Source organism: Myodes glareolus, chromosome 25 (assembly GCF_982192425.1).
Source record: "Myodes glareolus chromosome 25, mMyoGla1.1, whole genome shotgun sequence".
Classification (NCBI taxonomy): Eukaryota; Metazoa; Chordata; class Mammalia; order Rodentia; family Cricetidae; genus Myodes; species Myodes glareolus.
The window spans coordinates 36,271,123-36,291,993 of NC_142050.1; the positions used below are offsets into that span (position 1 = coordinate 36,271,123).

Sequence of the window (20,871 nt, forward strand, 5' to 3'; positions counted from 1 at the left end):
CTGCGGAGATGGTTCAGTGAGTAGGAACACTTGCTGCTCTTGTGCAGAACTTGAGGTTGTTCCCAGCATCCACGTGATGGCTCACAACCATCCATAACTCCAGCTCCAGGGAATCCAGTGCCCTCTTCTTGCCTCTGTGGCCACCTGCATGCATGTGGTACACATAAACTCACGAAAGTGCGCATACACATATAATAAAAATAAATTTGGTTTTGTTTTGTTTTTCAAGACAGGGTTTCTCTGTGTAACAGCTCTGGCTGTCCTGGAACTTGCTTTGTAGACCAGGCTGGCCTTGAATTCACACAGATCCGCCTGCCTCTGCCTCCCAAGTGCAGGAATTAAAGGCTTGAGCCAGGCTAGAAATAAATAAATTTTAAAATGAAAATGAAGCTGGGAGTGATGGCTTACACCTGTAATCCCAGCACCTGGGAATTTGAGGCAGGAGGATCAGAAGCTCCAGGCCACCTGGGCTACAGGGTGAGACCCTGAATAAAAAAGTCAAATAAATAAATCATGAAGCTGGAAATGTTACTTAAAATAAAATTTATACTTTGACCAGAAACCAATAAAATTAAAAAGAAAATCACTATATAAGCCATAAAATATAAATGATTTTTATTTATGAATGAACTGATGGGTAGCAAAGAGAAAAAATGACATTAGAAGAATATATGCTATAGCCAGGCAAAGCTTATCACAAGAATTTAAGAATGTTTTAATATCATAAAAACACTTAATGCGATCAATCATGCAAGTGATTAAAATAATATTCCATTAAGAGATTGATTCATTTTATCAAGCTTTCGGCTTCCAACAAATAAGAATAGAGTATTTCTCTTATCCTAATAAAGAATTTAAAACTAACAACCATTTGTTTTTGGTTTGGTTTGGTTGGTTTTTTTGTTTGTCTGTTTGTTTTTTTTTTGGGGGGTTTTTTTTTTTTTTTGAGACAGGATTTCTAGTAGCCAGGCAGGCCTCAGCTCACTGTGTTATAAAAGCTGGCATTGAACTCTTTTTTTTTTTTCCTCCCTGAGATAGGGTTTCTCTGTATAACAAACAGTTCTGGCTGTCCTGGAACTCACTTCGTGGACCAGGTTGACTTTGAACTTGGAGATCCACCTGCCTCAGCCTCCTGAGTGCTGGGATTAGAGGCATGTGCGCCCCCACCTCCTGGTGGCCTTGAACTCTTGATTCTCTTACCTCCAGCTGTGTGCTGTGGAACTAATTTAAAAAGTAAAGCCCAAGGAAATACTGATCTGTTTCTGAGACTTGCAGAAGTGAAAAACACCCCAAGACAAAGCAGTGAGTGCGCACTACCTGGCCCCCCAACTTAACAGAGCATCCGAGGACAGCCATCACCACTTGAATAAACTGACCCTAAATTAGCCCCCCAGGAGAAGAGGCTCTGGAACAGCCCCAACCTCCCTTTCTAAGAAGCTTTGTCTCAGTACTATATCTCTTAACTTCACTTGCCTGTCATGGGGGTGAGCAGCCAGGTTGGTCCAGTAACAATTACAGACCATTTTAGTGCTGAGGATACGGCTCAGTGGTGAGTACTTGCCTAGCACACATGACCATAATCCCAGCATCATACAGACACACAAGAAGACAATTCTGTAGACTAGATGCCAAGAGAACATTAAAATGGAATATTAGAGACTTGAATAAAATATTGCAACAATGACTACAGACCAACAAGCATTCTCTTTAAGAACACAATGATGGTGTATATGCGAACACAACAATGTAAAAGTCTACCACGTCTATTGATGTAAAGGGTACGCATTGAGCATTCCTCTGAGGACTTAGGGTGGCTTACAACAAATATATACAGGAGAATGACAAAGTATAAATACTACTAATAATAAATGCAGTTTCTTTTTGAGACAGGGTCTCCCTATGTAGCTCTGGCTAGCCTGGAACTTACTATGTAGATCAGGGTAGCCTTGAACTCACAGAGACTTGCCTGCCTCTAGCTCTGTAGCACTGGGATTAAAGGCATATACGACCTTGACTGGCCGAAATGTCTTTTAAAGTTCAGTCCCAGGACTTAGAAGATGTAGCTTGCTGGTCAAGGACTTTGCCTCACATAGGCAAGACCCTGGGTTTGATCCCAGCACACATACACAACAAATACCATTAGGGAAAAAAAGTCACAACTAGAAATGTAAAAAAGAAAGACTGCAAAACACAACTTCAGAAATACTGTTGTTGACAACCATAGTCCAAAGACCTGTAAAACACAACTTCAATAATACTGTTGTTGACAACCATAGTGCAAGACTCATTAAGAGGAAACTGATTTTTCATTTGGAATGGACATTTTTACATTCCTCCTCTCATGATAAACGTTTCTCTAAATAAGGTAAGTTCGGCGTTATGAAAACTTACTAAATTGCCCCTATTTTTCAAAGGTCATGTTATGGAAAGAAACACAAACCCTTCTCTTTATACACCGACATTGGGGAACATGAACATTTGCAAATGACAAGATGAGACCAGTGGAGACAGATGAGCTGGAGGAAGGAAGGAATGACCTTAGAATAGGCAAAGTGTGTGTGTTCCTGATGGCCTGTCCCCATCCTCAGAAGGACCAGACACAACTGGAGGAAGGAGTGAACTGAACTACACATCCGTCAAGATAGCAGCTGAGCTCTGGTAGGCTCAGTAAGAGACGGGAAGTGGCTGGGGTGAGGTAGAAACTCTGGTGAGAGACTAAAGAGTATTAACTGTGATACCTCACTGGGGATGAACCCATAAAGTTGAATATTATGAACACAGTATGGATGATAGCACAGAGGGCCCCAGCAACAAACGCAACATATAGAAAATTCACGAAATCAAGACATACAAAAAGAAGGGGCAGAGGAGCCCACTCATCTGCACAGATAGTTAAAGAAATGTGCACCCAAGGATAGCATTGTTTAGCACCTACAAGCCAAGCAAAGGTATGAAATGGCTTTTAAACTCCATACAAAACAAGATGCAAATACATCTGATACAGAATGAGATATTCAAATGTTATGAGTATTGAAATACGCCAGGATAAGGGAGGCAGTTCAACTATGTAAACAATTCTGTGCAAAAGGGATTATGTACAAACCCAAGTAACAAGTAAGGTGTAGAGTATACAAACTGGTGTCTACCACGGAAGCGTGTGAAGGGAGTCTAGGAAATGCCAGCGGGAGCCTACCCTCCATGCCAGGGCTGGAAAGGCACTTGAGAACTGCAGACAGAGGTTACAGCTTCAGGATTTGCCCTGGACTGATCAGAATTTTACCCTCTCTTTGCACGCTCCAGGGCCAACCTCACCCACAAGTGCAGTTTCCTTTCCACCCCGGCTTCTCATAATCAAGGATGAGAAAGGTATTAACTTGCCAGTGCTATTAAGTCAGGAAAGAGAGAACAGCTACAAACTCCAGCTCGGCAGAAATCTTGCTTCTGATCCTCCAAGATGGACAGACAAGCTGCTTCTCACTTCCTCTGTACCCTTTAAGGTTTACTGGGGCTTCCTGGGCGATTGAGCAGGGGCAGGGGCCAGAGGCCTGGCTTCTGCAGCGCCAGCCCCAGGAGCCCCTTGCTTCTCGACGCCTTGTGAGTGCCCAGCAGAGGTCGCGCTGTCTGAAAGGAAGACGAGAGATGGGCTTTCTGTTATTGGGGGGTAGACTGGACCAAAACAATAAATAAATAAATAAAAAATAAGCAGTCAGAAAGACTAAGCGGCAGATACTTCTGATACTAAATTTAGTGGAAAAAAAAAATGGTAAGCTAATGCCATTTTGTCCACACACCAGATCGCACCTGTGCTTAGAGTTACAGCAAAGGGGATCCCCACGCAACTTTGCGGTGGTTTGAATAAGAATGGCCCCCCTAGGCTCCTGTATTTGATTACTCAGTTACCAGGGAGTGGCACTCTTTGATAGGATTAGAAGGATTAGGATATGCGGCCTTGTTGAAGGAAATGTGTCACTAGGGGTGGGCTTTGAGGTATCAAAAGCGTGTGCCAGGCCCAGTCTCTCTGTTTCCCTCTGTCTCACTCTCTTCATGTCTCTGTCTCTCTCCCTGTGGATCAGGATATAGCTCTCACCTACTTCTCCAGGGCCAGGCCCGCTGTGCCAGCCACTAAGCAAACTCCCTGCAATGATAATGGACTAAGCCTCTGGAACTGTAAGCAAGACCCCAGTTAAATGCTTTCCTTTGTAAGAGTCACCTTGCTTACGGTGTCCTCACAGCAATAGAAGAGTGACCAAGACAGACTTAAAAACAATTATTTGGGGCTGGAGAGATGGCTCGGCGGTTCAGAGCACTGGCTGCTCTTCCAGAGGTCCTGAGTTCAATTCCCAGCAACCACATGGTGGTTCTCAACCATCAGTAAATAAGATCTGGTGCCCTCTCCTGGCTCCTATGCAGAACACTGTATATATAATAAACAAATAAATCTTTTTTTAAAAAAAAGAACAATTATTTGCTTCTATTTTATATGTAAGAGTGTTCTGCCTGCATGTATGTGAGTGCACCATGTGCATGTATGCAGAGACTGTAGAGGTCAGAAAAGGGTGTCAGATTCCATAGAACTGGAGTTAGGATCGTTGTGTGCCACCATATGGGTGCTGGGAACTGAACCTGGGTCCTCTGCAAGAGCAACAAGGACTCTAAAAAGCCCAGCCATCTCTCTAGCCCTCTCTGAGACATGCAATTTTATTTCTAGTCTGTTGCCTATAATGTGGCCAAAATTACTTAACAATGAAAATTACAAAATTACTGAACAAAAACTTTAGTTCAGGTTGACAAAAGAGAACCATGTGTACGTTATTCTTCCCCTGCCATCTCCCTCCCCTGTTCCCAGCTGAATTAAGACAATTCTACCAAATTCTTCACCACCAATTGGCCTAGAAGCGACCATGTTCAAACACTTGGGCAAGTTTCAAACTTGGAAAATCTCTTCTTAGTTAGAATCACATTTCCGTATCATAAAACGTTAACTGGGGCTAGAAAAACGGTTCAGTAGTTAAAAGCACTTGCTACTGTAATCAAGGACCTGAGTGTGCAGCGCCCACATTAAGTGGTTCACAGACCTCCAAGGGATCTGATGTCCTCTTCTGGCCTCTTCTGGTACCCCACCCCCATGTGTGCATATATATACACACATCATCATTCTCATCATCATCATCATCATCATCATCATCATCATAAATGTTGCCAGTCCTACCCTTCCCAAGGAAAAGGCTTCAGTTAGCAAATGAAATGTTCTGTCTCTAGACTCACTTCCAGGCCGCTCATTGCTCCTTTTGCTACACAGTACAGAACCTTAGCGCACCTCCCCGCTGACTGTTCCCTGCCCATCTTAGCACACCTCCCCGCTGACTGTTCCCTGCCCATCTTAGCGCACCTCCCCGCTGACTGTTCCCTGCCCATCTTAGCGCACCTCCCCGCTGACTGTTCCCTGCCCATCTTAGCGCACCTCCCCGCTGACTGTTCCCTGCCCACCTTAGCGCACCTCCCCGCTGACGGTTCCCTACCCACCTTAGCGCACCTCCCCGCTGACGGTTCCCTACCCACCTTAGCGCACCTCCCCGCTGACGGTTCTCTGCCTACCTTTATCTTCAAGCATCTTGTGCAGCTTCGCGTGTTTGTAGACAGAGATTATCTGGAAATTCACGACACTTGAAGCACTCAGTTCCTGGTCCTCTAACAACTTCAAGGTGGCAGCGTGAATGAGCTGGTGGGACCGCTTGCAGGTCTTCAGTGTGCATTCGCCCCGGACAAAGTTTTTGCAGACGTGAAACTTGTTGCATTGATCCTTGAGGTTGCAGTAGCCATAAAGGGCGTCACCGCCTTTGTTGTACAGCAAACAGACCTGAGGCAGGAATGAGGTCATGTTTGAGATGTGAGTTTTCACTATTATCTTGACGCGAATAAACTAGAACCTCTTTAGCTACATTAGAAGTTTGATGACATCTTTGGAGGAGGGGCGCATGTGTGTGCACACGCATGTGGAGGCTAGAGGTCAACACTGGGTGTCTTTCTTTAATCACCCTCTACTTTACTGAGACAGGGTCTCTCATGGAACTTGGGGCTCACTGATTCGGACAGGACGGCTGGTCAGCAGGCCCCAGGTTCTCCTGGCCCCTCCTCCCCAGCATGATGACTACAGGCTATACCACCACACCTCAGCTCCCTAACACCCCTTCATACAAAAAGTCCAGACTGTTTGACTGGGGACTGCACCCCAGTTTCTGGCATAAGCTCCCTCACCTGGGAGTTGCCTCAGTACAAACTCCACCTCCGAGAGAGCCCACCAAACGCTGAGCCCTTCCCAGGGAAGGCCAAGAAAGCCTATCAAACGGTAACCCCACCCCAGGGAAGGTTGGGACTACTCCCACGGGCTATTTAAACTGCCCCCCAGAGAATGAACATGTGGTCTCCGGGTTTTGCGAGGCCTCTCCTTTCCTCTCTTTCCCTCTCCATGTTTTCCCCAGGGGTCACCTGGAAGTAAGGTCATTTATTAAACATGGGTGTCTTTTAATTCGGTTTAATATGCTTTGATTGGGATTATTTGCATTGGTGGAGAGGTTTGGCATTTAAGAAAATACTTAACACTATCTTAAAAAAAAAACCCTATGTGTATATGTGTGAGTCTATGTAGGAGTACATGCATGTGAGCCCAGGAGCTCATAGAGGCAAAAGGCATCAGATGCTCTGGAGCCAAAGTTACAGGTAAACTGCCCAGGTGGGTGGTGGTGGCGCACACCTTTAATTTCAGCACTTGGGAGGCAGAGGCAGGAGGATTTCTGTGAGTTCGAGATCAACCTGGTCTAGAGTCCTGGGTTTGATCCCCAGCGCTGCATAAAACTGGGTATGCTGGCCCATCCCTGCAATCATGTTAGGAAGCCAGGGGCAGGAGGATCAGAAGCGGCTCCAGACCTGGTTTTTATGTGGTGCTGGGGATTGGACTCAGGACTTTACCCAGCTAGGCAAGCACTCTAGATGCTGAGCTGTCTCTGGCCCTTGTGTTTTGGTTTGGTTTGTGCTGAGACAAGGTCTGTGGTTATCCCTTTGCCTTAGCTGAGAGCTAGGACTATAAGAGTAAGTCACCAAGCCTATCCCATTCTTGTTTCTTAAGGAACCTCCATACTAGTATGTACAATGTTTATGCTGATTTACATTCCTGCCAACAATGTATGAAAGTTCGTAACATTCTTGCCACAATTTATCTTTGTTTATCTTGGTTTGGGTTTGTTTTTTGATTTGCTTCCTTTACAAGTCAAGAGCTTGCTATGTAGCACAGGCTGGCCCTACACACTCACACCTTCTGCCTCAGCCTCTGGAGAATTACAGGCTTACACCATCACCCTCACCTACTTTTTAGCCTTCTTGCTTTTTTCTTTTTTTTTGTGGAGTCAGCAGCAGATATTCTAGACAGGGTTTCTCTGGGTAGTCCTGGCTGTCCTGGAACTTCCTTTGTAGACCAGGCTGGCCTCGAACTCAGAAACCCACCTGCCTCTGCCTACAAGGTACTGGTTTTAAAGGCGTGAGCCACTACCATCCCAAAAAACACATCTAATTTTTAAAGTTTATTAATAAACCCTACTCAAATGAGCTCTCCCTAAAATCCCTTTCTGCGTTGACACCAGGGATCTGATTTCATCTGAGCCAAGGTCCTTCAAAGAATGTCTCAGGCTGTAGAAGGGGACATCTTAGAACTGTGTGTCTGTCCGACATTCCTGCCCGAGAGAATGATCATGACAGATTAAAAACTTTTTATTGGTAGCTTCAAATTTTTTCATTTGAGATTATTATTTTGTTAACAAATTCTTCACATAAATAGAAACAAATGTGCTCATTTCTATTTATTTATTTTTATTTCAAGTGCAATGTGTTTCGTCTGTATGTATGTCTGAGTGAAGGTGCTGGGATCCCCTGGAACTGGAGTTACAGACAGTTGTGGGTGCTGGGAATTGAACCAGGATCCTCTGGAAGAGCAGCCAGTGCTCTTAACCACTGAGTCATCTCTCCAGCCCCACAAATGTGTTGATTTCACCATGACAACAATCGCGTCTCGAACCGAATCAAAGAGCGTCGAAACAGTTAAAATTAACATCTAAAGTGGTGATGGGAGGTGACTGCCTATAACCTCAGCACTTGGGAGGTGGATTAGTAGAAGAGCAGAGTCAGCTAAAAACAAAGTTCACTGCCATCCTGGGCTATACAAGATCCTATCTCAACAAGCAAAACAAACATCGGAGGAATAGAAAGATCAGTGAGAGAAAGAGTTACCGCAGTTGTGGTAGTTGTGGGTGGGATGGCGGCTTCTCGGGGACTCACCTCTGGGAAAAGGCAGGGGTCATTCTGCAAAAGCAGGATTCGAAGCTGCGCTTCATTGAGGCCAAAAAGCCCACGATTTTTCAGGACTTGGATGTTGATAGGTGTGTGGATATCGTGGGACAGAGCGCAGGTAGACCTAGAGAGTTCAGAACAGTCAGAAGCCCAGACCAAGAAGAGGCAGGGGCTGGTGGTCCAATTCTTTGCCCTCAGATGTCCCTCAATGTGGCGCTTGACATAAGTGAATTCAAAACGGGTTTAACTCGGCTGTTGCTGTGGCGCATCCTAGCAAGCTGGGGGTAGAAACAGCAATTTGTTTTGGAGGGGAGGTGACTAATAAACCTCAGTGAAGAGGACCTTCCATGTCACACCCGACCAAGAAAAGCACAGGAGCGGCCTGCGCGGAAGGCCTTTGTCCCCTCCCGCCCGCGGCTAGCCCAGCAGCATCCGGAGGGAGCCCGCACCCACCGCCCCAGTGGGGACCGAGGACTCCACCCCTCACCAGCAGTCGCGGTGGGGGCACTTGCCCAGCATGTGACGGCGACACAAGTGCAGCTGGTCGCAGGCCTGGCACTCCCCGCGTTGATAGCGGGCGCAGAGGCGGGCGGAGGACACGGCCACCACCCTGCAGGCCGTGGCGCCGCCGCCCGAGCCCGAGCCCGAGCCCGAGCCCGTGCCCACCGCCACCTCGGCCTCCGGGTCCCACGGGCCGTCGCGCAGCTCCACCTCCTGCAGCAGGAAGCGCTCGGGGCCCGCGCGCCGCAGCACCGCCCGCAGCTTCGCCTCCGACAGCTCCACGTGGCCGCGCAGGTCCTGCAGGAACATGCGGCCGCCGTGAGCACACAGCACCTTGGTGAGGAACGCGCACACCGTGAGGTCCGCCATGGTCCGCGGAGATCGCGCCGCGCGTCCCCGCCAGCCCGGGGCCTGCAGGCTCCTCCCCGCCACGACCGCCACTGGAGCTTGCGAGCTGTCGGGGGCCGGGCCTCACGAGGCTGGGCCTCAGACGCCCCAGCCTTCCAGGCTCCTGGGTCTGATGGAGACCCGGGAGGGCTGCAAAGACTACAAACCGGGAAAGTGGTGGGCCCAGCCCGGTGGCACACGCCTGTAATGCCAGCGCCTGGGAGGCGAAGGTTGGAAGAACCAGAGGTCAAGACCAGCGCTGGTTCCATAGGAGTTGGAGGCTAGCCCCAGCTACATGACACCCTGACTCAAAAAACCTAGTAAGGAGTCAGCAGTGACGACTCAGGGGGTAAAAGGCCCTGAGTTTGGTCTCTGGAACCTATGGCAGAAAGAGACAATCAAGTCCGGAAAGTTGTTCTCTGGCCTCCTCATGTACGGATCTGCACTAACATACACACGTTATACATAGATGCTGACACACTGCATAATAGATAAAGTTTAAAGATTTTTCTAAAAGCTGGTAAAGTGGTAAGGAGATACCTGGTGTCAGTGGAGGACCTCTCCGAAGAGGTAACCACTAGCCATCTGTGGCTGCTGATTGCTTTTGAAATGTAGTCAGTCCAAACTGAGACGTGAAACACACACCAGATGTAAAATGGGAAAGAAAGAATCTCAGCTTGGAGGCTCGGGCTATATCTCTGTAGACAGTCAGTTTAACAGTAAGCGAGTACTGGGTTCCATTCTGGAGCCCCACATGGAGGCCCAGGGTCTGGGTCGCAACATGTGATGTTGTGGGTGTCCAAGGGCTGCTCTGCTACCAGTGCCAGGCCGATCTGGTTGGCCAGTGCTGTCAGCTGGGGTCATGGTATTGTCTGGGTCTGTGAGCCTGCCTCATCCAGGGTCTGTGTTGATATCTGTGGCTCCTGAGATCATTGAAGACTGTGCTGATGCCAGGGATCAAGGCTGCCACCTGGGGCCATGTTGGTATCTGAGGGTCATGCTGGTTTGGGGGCCATGCCAGTCTAGATGGCCTGCACTGCCACCTGGGACCAGGGTGATATCCAGGCCCAAGCTGCTGCCTAGGACTATGACGAAGTCTGTGGTCTTACCACAGCCAGGGTCTGTATTAATGTCTGTAGCCCACATTGCCTGGGGTCTCTGGGTCACAGCCAGTGACTATGAGGGGGTTGAAGGGCCATGCTGACACCAGGGACATCCTGATCTGAGTGGCTTGCACACTCACTTGGAGGCATGGTGTCATCCAGGCCAGGACTGCTGCAGAAGGCCGTATATGGGTCTGTGGCCTTACAGCAGCCAGGATCTGAGTTGACATCCAGGGTGTCTGTTGTCACCAAGAGCCATGTGGAGGACCAGGGTCTGGTCAACTACCTCGAACCATGCCAGTGTCTGAGGACTGTGCCACCCCCGGGGTCATGCTGACCTGGATGGCTGGTGCTGTCACATGGAGCACACGGAGACTTCTGGGTACAGGCTGCTGTCTAGGGCCATGTCTGGGTCTGTGGTCCTATGGAAGCCAGGGCTGGAGTGGTGTCCATGGCTCCAGTTGCCACCAAGGGCTCTGCATATGCCAGAGGTCAGGCCAGTCACCTGGGATCATATTGATTCCCCAGGGACCATGCTACTGTCAAGGACATGCTGATCTTAGGGGCCTGTGCTGCCACTGGGGCCATATCTGGGTCCGTGGTCCTGCTGCAGCTGGGGTCTGTGGTGATGTCCATGGCCCATATTAGCACAGGGGGGTGGCCATTGGAACCATGCTGTGCTGAGCTAGCCCTACCCTTCACTGGCCCTGGGATAATTGATCCTGCCCTTCCCTAGATAGTGCAGCAGGAGAGGTGGCCCCACCCCTGAGGGGAGAGCTCACCCCTCCACACACTCAGGAAAGACGACCCCACCCCTCACCAGTGTACCTTGCCTGGGAAGTACACTAGAGCTGACCCTGTGGTCGGGGACACAGGCAAGCCATCCCTGAGAGTATGAGAGCAGGAGAGTTGACCCTGCCCCCCCCCCATCCGCCATGCGATGGCATGGATGAGGGAAAAGGTGCCCTCCCCCGCCTTACCCATTACCACCTGTGGCAGGTGAGAGAGCTGGCTTCGGGGTCACAAGAGTAGAAGATCTAGCCCTGATCCTCACTGGCTGCAGCCTGAGAGAGCAGCCTCTGCTTCCTGTCTGGGCAGCATAGCAGAGCTGACCCTATTGTTGGAGTGCAGGTGAGCCAGCCCTGAGGGCATGAAAGCAGGAGCATTGACTCCATACCCCCTCCCTTGTATGCCCCCTACAACCATCAGGAGAGAGGGCCCTGCACCTTGCCTGGGCAAAACAGTAGAGTTGGCCCTGGAGATGTGAGGGAGGGGGACCCAGATCTGAGGGCGGAGAGCAGGAGAACTGGCCCTGCTCCTTGCTCTGGGCTGCATTGGATAAGCTAGCCTAGGCAGAGCTGGAGAGCTCATCTGGTGGTAAGGATGATAGCAAGCCAGCAAGCTGACCAACCCAGGCCCGGAACCAGGGCTGAGCTGACCCATCCCAAAAGCCACCGAATCTATGAACTGTTGGAGCGTGTGAAGGGGATGAACCTACAGATCCAAAACAGCGGGGTCTCCATGACACAAGTCAACAACAGGATATCCAAGAGGAGCCTCAATGGGAGCCCCTTACTGGTGGTGTAGCAGTGGCCAGAGGCCTTGAACCAGACCGATGGCTCATAGCAATGAACACTTACAAGTAAAGATGAATGGACTAAACGGTGTACTGTGACTCACTGGGCCACACTACAGCTTCCACAAGATTCTTCTCTCTCTTTGCTGTGGCTTTTATTTTTGTTTTGGTTCTTTGTTTTGTTTGTTTTTTCTTTAAAGTTTGGTTTTGTTTTGGGGGAGGTTGCAAGAGCAGAAGGAGGATGTGAGGGGACAGGGAGATGAGTGGGGTCAGAATACGTGATGTGAAGTCCACAAAGAATCCATAAAAGTAAAATTAAACAAATAAAATACATGATTTGAAAAAAAGTGAATACTGTTTGTGATGTAGTTCAGTAACAAAGTCTTGGGACGATTCTGTTTAATCTTCTTCTCCTTAAAGATTTTTAAAATGCGTGTGCCCCATGTGTGCCAGAAGAGGGTGACAGATCCCCTGGAGTTAGGTTGTGAGCTACCTGACATGAACGCTCAGAACCAAACCCTGTCCTCTGGGACAACGGTTCCTTAGGTTCCTTAACAGCTGAGCCACCTCCTCAGCCTCCTCATGCACTCTCCTAATCTACCTAAGAGAAAATTCCATATTTGACTCGCTTTATATTTCTAGGTGGCACCAATCCAAACCTGTACATGTGTTAAATAGCTATCCATTTTGCTCAACGCACCTTCCATCTAGCAGACGTTTATTGATCGCCTGCTAACGAGGTGACAGGATACAAAGATGAAAACGGCAGATGAGGGACTCAGTCAGCCGAGCTGCTAACCTTCCCGGGCCGGGCGCTTCTCAGCCTGAAAGAATGGATTTCATGGAAATGCAAAGAAGAAGCCACCAAACAATTTTCAGCTGGGGAGTGACAGAATCCCTCTGCCCGAGTGTCTCTGTATCAAGCTGTAACATGACGGCCAGCTTGTTGGGGTGTCTGTCCTGCCCAGTACCCCAACAAGCCGGCAGGTTCCAAGGAAAATCACACGGAGTCTACATTAGGTTATAAACTGATTGGTCCATTAGGTCAGGCTTCCTATTAGTCCTTGTAACTTATACTAATCCATTATCGTTATCTATGTTAGCCATAATGGCTCAGTACCTTTTCCAGCGGGGGCAGCTTACATGTTGCTTCTTCAGTGATCTGGGCAGGAATGGCAGAGGGAGCTTCCTGCTTCCCAGAATATTCCTGTTCTCATCGCCGCCCTGCCTCTACTTCCTGCCTGGTTGACCCACCTATACTTCCTGCCTGGCCAATCAGCGTTTTACTAAAATACATGATTGACAGAATACAGACAATTCTCCCGCACCATCAAGCAGTTCCAGGTTATCCCTCACTGTGACAACCAGTACAAAGCAGGCTCCCTGTCTCTGTATGGAGCCATACAGCTGACTTTTCTCTCTCGTTTCTGTGTTTGTTGGTAGAGTTCAAGTTTACGCAAGCAGGGATCTTCTTTGCGCTCTTGGTCTCAATCCTCAGCTCCTCAAAGTGTCTACTGAGAGAAGCACGGATCGTTAGGGATCGATATTAAAGAAATGGGTGGAGAAAGATAAAAACCAGAAAGTAGCAGTGGCCCCTGTCAATCAAGCAACTGTACTTGATTGAACTCTCTACCTAAGGTCTTCCTCGGCAGAGGGAGATGAGCTTGCCAGCCGCAATAGAAAGGCTGGAATACCCAATGCACTGCCGCCTACAGCTCTCACCCAGAGGACTGATCTGAGGGATTATTGTAAAGACATGCAAAATTAACAGATGCAGTTGTCTTACTAAAAACGAGCTTCTAGAAGGGACACTGCATGACCCTCCTCTCTGGGGTTGTATATAAAAAAGAAAAGAAAAAAAAAGAGAGAGAGACCCTTGGAGGGGTGTCTCACAACTGTAGCCCTTACCCTTGGAAGGCTGAGGCCAGAGAAATGTTTAGTTCAAGGCTGTTCTGGGCTATAGTGTGAGACTGTCTTCAAAAACAAAATGGAAGAGTTGGGAAGATGACTTAGTGAATTAAGATCGCAGGGAACCTGGTTTGATTCTGAGCACCCACATGGCAGCTCAGAACATCTTCTGACCTCTGAGGACAGCAGGCATGCATGTGGTGTGCAGGCAAAACACCCATATACATGAAATACAAATAAAAGTTTCAAAAAAGACAACGAAGGGAGGACATACCTGCACAAACAAGAATAACAAACTTGTTTGTTGTTTGCTTGTTTTTCGAGACAAGGTTTCTCTATGTAGCTTTGGAACCTATCCTGGAACTCCCTCTATAGACCAGCCTGGCCTTGAACTCACAGAACTCACCGGCCTCTGCCTCCCAACTGCTGGGATTAAAGGCGTGCACTGCCACCACCCTGCCCATTTTTTTTTTTAAATCTCCATTTTGTTCCCCTAAAATTCATCTGTTCTCCCAGGAGTCATTTTACTTCTTGAGTCTTGTTTGTTTCATGCAGTCTCTCTGCCTCCCAAACGCTGGAATAACAGGCCTGTGTCAGCATGCCCAGCTCTCCCATCTGTTCAGCTACATTTATATGTCTTTATCTATACTGCTGAAGGAGTTACTCCTTTTGTGCATTCATATACATATAAACTTTTCCTATCGTCAAAATGGTAGCAATATACATCCACACTCACTAAGCCTAAGAGGATTTTCCTCTCTAACAGTGGACAAATACCCTAGCTTACTATTCCTCTATGCAATGACTTGGAAATAGATATTCAATGGTCTCCCTAAGGTTCCTTAATGGAAATGGAGCCCAGGACGACAGCCCTATAGTACCTTCCTTTCCCTGAGTCCCCTCTCTCCTTGCCTGGCACATGCAATCTTACCAGGGAGCCCAGCCTAAGTCCTGAACTGAGAGAGTGTTTCTTGGGATTTCTTATTAAAGGAACTGCTTTCAGTCAATCCTTATGTTTGCCTCTGAGGCCACCTAAGATACAACTGAAAGAGAAAGATGCCTCAGAGGGCAAAGGCACTCGCTTTTTGGTGGGAGGAGAGCACCAACTTACCCAGAATGACCTCTGATGCCTGTGCACACGCTAGTACATACAATACTATTTTTATAATCAAGCCCCTCAACTATCTGCTCATGTTTGGTTTGATAGCATTTTTGTGTTCGGGTATGGATGGTTTGACAACAATGAGGGTTTTATGCCTTGCTGACACTGAAGCCCGGTTCATGGAAGTTCTGGCCTCCCTTTGTCAAATGTGCTCTACCGTGCACACGGCTCTCGTCGTCTCTCCATTACAGGTTTGTAATGGGAAAAAGGATGAGTAGAAAATGACACCCACCTTTAAAACCGAAATAACAAGCAGAAAGAGATTCATTTATTCCCGACTGGCCTTGAACTTCATCTCCCAAGTGCTGAGATTACAGACAAGCACAGCCACCCCTGATCTTATGTAGTGTTGGCAAATTGAACCCAAGGCTTTGTGTAGTGTAGACTCTTCACCCAGCCGGACACCAGACAATGGCTTTCTTTTGAAGACAGGGTCATACTATATGGCCCTGGCTGGCCTAGAACTCTCTATAATGTAGACCAATCAGGATGGCCTAGAACTCAGAGATTCACCTGCCTCTCCTAAAGGCATTTGCCACCATGTCCAGATTTAGAGACCGTTTTTTGAGGATTGGCTAACAGGATAATTCTGCTTATAAATATAAGCACCTTTGTGTCTCAACCTAGCTCTGCTACCACCCTTGGGGTCAGAGGAGGAAAAGAACGCCTGTGGCTTCCAACACTTCCCTCTCTCTCCCTAAGTTTATAGTTTATAGCTGATAGCTATCTATCACAGTGTCTGCCTTGCCTTCCAGCCTGGTGTCTACAGTTGGGGTTTTGTTTCGTTTTGAGATAGCCGTAAACAGAGCAAATGAAGGCAAATGGAACACGTTCCTTTTTCTCTTTTTATTGCACAAACAAGGCTGATACAGATAGACGTAATCAAGGCACAAAGCGGTTTAAAAACCAGGGGTTTTTGAAGCAAGGATCTGGCTTACCCTATAGTAAAACAGAATAGAAGTAACGGCTGAATGTATACAAGAGCGCTGCCACTAACAAGGTCCAGTGGTTCTCACGGTAGCGTGCCGAGAGTGATGGCGGTCGGCTTTCTATCTGAAGGTTATAACCGGCACTGAGTAGATGCAGCCTGAGGCAGAACAAGCGTCCTGCTGTGTGTGAATGGGTCAGTCCCACACACAAACTCTTCTGCACCTTTGCGACTGTCTAATGTCCTGTCGGACATTTATGCAGGACCTACAGTTTGTCTGAGAGACACAACACTTGGCTTCTCTGAGACAAACTGTAATTTGTCCTGTCTTAATTATCATTAAATTAAAGTGATCCCGCCCTTCCCTTCACCATAGACAGATAAGGGGCATGGCCTGCTTCGCTGTGCCCTAATGCTGTCTGGTTTGTGTTACCCATCCCTTCTATTTCTCACTTTCCTGTACTTCACCCATTTCAAGACGTTGCCCCTGCTGGACTCCTAAGTCCAAACCTATTCATAGAGTTAACGCCTCTTTCAAAACGTAGAGCATAGTCATGCCTGAGCCCTTACACACTCACACATTGAAGTGTACGTTCATTACAAAGCTCCCATCTTTAGGTTTTATCTCCATTACAACACAGGTAGGGCGCTAAATCAAGTTTTAATAAGCTCATGTGTAGACTGTATTACCTATAAATCACCTCAAGATGGCAAAAGATGTTATAAAAAAGATCTACCTTTAAAAAGATGAATGGGTCTAGTAGGGTCTATGGTTGCCATGACTGCGGGTGGGGGAGGGCGCTACTGGGATTTAGCTAGCAAGTGAGAGCCAACTACCTATCTTTCGATACATTAGGCGGTTTCTCACAATAAGAAATTATTCTGCGCCCTATTCGAGTTTTGAATGTCTCATCAGACATTCATGTATGACCTACAGCTCGTCTGTAAGGATATATCTCATTCTCTGTGCAGTATCTTTATTTCAATGAAGGTATTTCGTTCTTACCATGAACAGGTAGAGCTGACATTTGCAAATGACTTGCATCATTAGTTTTTAATTCTGATGTCCATACATGTCCCTCCAATTCCTTTCTTCTAAGCTCACACTGATTCATGGTAAATGTAGGCATCTGACGACTTCATTATGTCTTAGTACTGTAAAGTCGTGCCGGAGTTATGACCTTTTATTTCCCTCTTAAATGATATCAACTTTGATTTTTTTTTTATTAATAGAATTATGTGGAGAATCTATGTCTGAATCGCACTTTGGAGATTGAAACAGATATTGCCTAGTTGTGGGGAGGGGAGGGAACAGTTCACTGAGAACCACTGAATAGAATCAGGTGCAAAAGTCATCAAGAACCACAAGGAAGCAGGGCAGCAGTGGCGCAGCCTTTAGTCCCAGCACTCGGAAGGCAGAGGCAGGCGGATCTCTGTGAGTTCGAGACCAGCCTGGTCTACAGAGTGAGTTCTAGGGTAGGCTCCAAGGCTACAGAGAAACCCTATTAAGAACTGCAAGGACTACAGAAAGGCGTGTAAGGGGGAGTGAAAAATGGACTTGGAAAATAACTATGATGTGTAAGAGCTTAGGGGAAGCTAGGGGCCTGGGACGCATAACAGGGAGCAAGTGACACTATTCAAGGCTTGGGGTGTGTGGCGGAGGAGGGGCACAAACACACCAGGAACTAACCCCTTTGAAAGAGGCAAATAGAGGGCTCCATTTTGGAGTCGTTGAACCGGAGATGACTGGTAAATATCGAACTAGAAGTTAGCTTACTGGGTAGTTGGATATACTACATGTCTACAGCATGGTCTAGGTCAGGAGTATTCCAAAGTAGAAGATTCCACATGAAAAAAAGAAAGAAAGAAGGAAAGAAAGAAAGGAAGGAAGGAAGGAAGATCAGTTTTTAAAAATTGTGGCATGCACCCCAGAAAAGAGCCCTGCTGTAAACAATGCTCTATCCAGCGTTCCTGGTGGAGACCGTCAACATGAAGCATCTGACCAAATGCCTATAACAACACAGGACAGGAACCTGCAGACACTGGTTATAGAGTGTTGAGAAAGGGGGATTGGAAGGAAGACCTGATCCATCTGTTGTAAGGAAGAAAATATTGGTCCAGGCATCCTAAATGCTCTTAGAAAACACACCTGCTATGTTTTCCAAACAGATGCGGCTAGCAAGGGGAGGGCTATGTGGGACACCATTTTCTGGGTACTGCTTTAGCGCTCACCAGCAAACCAGACTTGCGAGCCCGACCTTGGAACGGGGACGGCCTTTCCAGATTTCTGGTGACCCTTTGCTATCTCTGTCAGCAAATGCCAATAGCACTCGTGTTTACCAGTACTGCAACTTCATCTTACTAAAATCCACGTGATCCCACGAAAGTCTGCCCTGCAAGAAGTGTCCCCTGTAATCACATGAATTAGGACATGGACACCAAGAGCCTCAGTGGCCAGCTGACTCCAGTGAGCTGCTTCTGAACTATACGTGGGGGCTCTTACCATGTGTGTCAGAGTTAACTCCATGGAGCCTGTCTTTCCAGCGGATGCAGAGCTAAAGCAATGTGCCCCTCAGATCCGTTTCGTCGCATAATCGTATTGCTACTGCTTTTGTGTCTCAATCACATTTAAATTGAACTTCGAGACTCTTTTCCCTCAGCAGGCTTTCGGCCCACAGCTGCAATGTCTTATGCCCCTATTTCAATCAACATGATTACATTACTCTCAAATTTCCCAAACTAATATCCAATTCAAGTGAAACTAAAGCAGTGCTATATAAACAGTAAAAACAAAGAGAAGACGAGAAAGATCAAAGTCGATTCCAGACAATTCGGAAGTCAGCCTGACTGGTAACGTTAAGACAACGCAATCTTTTCAAAATGCCGGCGTCACGGACAGGGTTTTAACAAAGGGCACACTGCCTGGCTCTCGTGGGGGTACAGCCCGGGACTGAATTTGGAGAGAGAAAAGGTTGAGAATGGCTGATTTAAGACATTCGGTAACGTAGCAAGGAAATGCGAAAGCCTAAGTAACTACTGTCTGGGGATGATTTGGTCCTAGAAGTCAGCAGAATGGTTTCGGCGCGGCCTACGTCATTTCTAACTAATTATGCAGGCTTTGTCTCTTTCTGGCTCCGTGTACTCAATCACATACTCTGGGTAAATCTGATCCTTCTGGAAGATGACAAAGACGGTGGGATTCATCCTGCTATCCACACAGCTGTCGTAGTGCGCAGGAGGGCTATTGTACATCATGTTTCCTTCAATGAAATCTCCAACCAGGACTCGGGCCACAAACATAACACTGTTTCTGGCCTCATATGGACAATTTTTGTGGGAGGAGATGGCTTCTTTTGTAAAGTAATTTCCTGGAAATAATCAGAGAAAGGTAGAGAACTGTTATCACTGAGCACAGGTTAAAACAGGACACAGAGAATCGGATGCTGGTGTGGACGAAACACCTGCCAGTAATGCCTTAGTGACAGAGTTAATCATCATTGATTAAACTGCATTCCCAGTCAGGTGGGAGGCAGACCTCCACACATGATAACATTTCCAGAGAGGTTTAATAACCCGTCTTGAATGTAGGTGATATCATTCCAAGGGCTGGAAACTCAGACTGGGTGGAAAAGGAAAAAAAAAAAAAAAACAGATATGCACTAATATGCACACACGCTTGCTTACTTGCGCGCGCGTGCGCACACACACACACACACACACACACACACACACACACACACACACACACACACCCCTTAGTCACAATTACAAGATAAGCCACAGAGGCAGAAAACTGATGTCAAAAGTAGGGCTGTTGCTGTCCTACACCCGACCCAAGGGACAAGAGGAAAAATGCCTTGAGGGAAGGCGCCCTCTGGAGGCTGCAGGGTGTAATGATGCAAACTCACCCGAGAAGCAGCCTACTGAGCGCCATCCCCAGCCCTGTTGTGGAGCCCTGAGATAGCCCAGACTGCTACTTTGTGTGTGTGTCTGCATGTGCTTGTGTGTAAGTCAGAGGACAACCTGGGGTGCAGATGTTCAGGTGCCATCCAGATCTATCGATTGATGGAGTATGGATCTCTCATTGGCCAGTCAGTGAGAGCCAGCGCTCTACCTGGCTGCCTCCCCAGCACTGAGACCACAAGCATATGTCATTATGCCTTAATTTTTTTTTTCCACTTGAGTTGTGAGGCTCAAACTCAGGTCCTGTAACTGAGCCTGAACCGCTCTGCTGTGTCTCCCCCACCTCCCACCGTGGCATTCGGGTTCTCTTGCCAAGGTAAGGTTTAATCAAAACAAACTGATTTGCAGCCGCACGGTGCACGTCTTTAATCCCAGCACTCGGGAGGCAGAGGCAGGCGGATTTCTGTGAGTTCGAGGCCAGCCTGGTCTAAAGAGCAAATTCCAGGGCAGGCTCCAAAGCTACACAGAGAAACCCTGTCTGGGGGAGAGGGGAATGCAAAAGAACAAACTCTTTTTCAAGAGAACTGGTCCATCCAGGATCCCTCTGTAGACTTACAAAGTTAGTCAGGAACTGGAAAGTGACCAAACATACAAACAAATCTACCAACCCACCACATGTCTGTGGCCACTGACTCCGGCTGTCACTGCTATATTCCTTCCTAGCTGTCCCCAGCCCCTCGCTTTTACTAGATTGCTAATTACAGCTCTGTTTCAGTGATCCAGCGAGCCTCTGACTCACAGAAGGGGTGGCATGTATTTTATTATTGCTTTACAAGGTCTCACTATGTTGTCCTGGAGCTCTCTATTGTGAACCAGGCTAAACTCAAACTCAGAGGTCTTCCTGCCTCTGCTTCCCAAGTGCTGAGATTAAAAGCATGCACCACCATACCCAGCTATTTTGTATCCTTTTTCACTGTGACAGGTCTGGTCCCCACTACAAATTTCTATACTATGCTGTGCTGCCAGGCCTGACTATATCAATACGTATTCCTTAAACATCCACCAA

At 47.6% G+C, this 20,871-nt stretch overlaps 2 protein-coding genes across 2 annotated transcripts in view; both read right to left on the reverse strand.

Annotated features, from left to right (window-relative positions):
* Nucleotides 1-591: 591 nt before the first annotated feature.
* On the reverse strand, nucleotides 592-9,222 carry Zc3hav1l (ZC3HAV1 like). The gene is made up of 4 exons (XM_085683961.2): nucleotides 8,825-9,222; nucleotides 8,326-8,461; nucleotides 5,596-5,857; nucleotides 592-3,621 (listed from the first exon to the last, which is right to left on the reverse strand). The coding sequence occupies exons 1-4, from the start codon at nucleotides 9,205-9,207 to the stop codon at nucleotides 3,500-3,502; spliced, it is 903 nt and encodes a 300-aa protein (XP_085540087.2). The 5' UTR covers nucleotides 9,208-9,222; the 3' UTR covers nucleotides 592-3,499.
* Nucleotides 9,223-15,805: 6,583 nt separating this feature from the next.
* The window catches only part of Zc3hav1 (zinc finger CCCH-type containing, antiviral 1), a 46,199-nt gene continuing 41,133 nt past the window's right edge, over nucleotides 15,806-20,871 (reverse strand). The window contains exon 13 of the mRNA XM_085683832.2: nucleotides 15,806-19,270. Coding sequence (XP_085539958.2) covers nucleotides 19,002-19,270 — 269 coding nt within the window. The 3' untranslated portion in view covers nucleotides 15,806-19,001. The remainder of the gene's footprint in view (nucleotides 19,271-20,871) is intronic.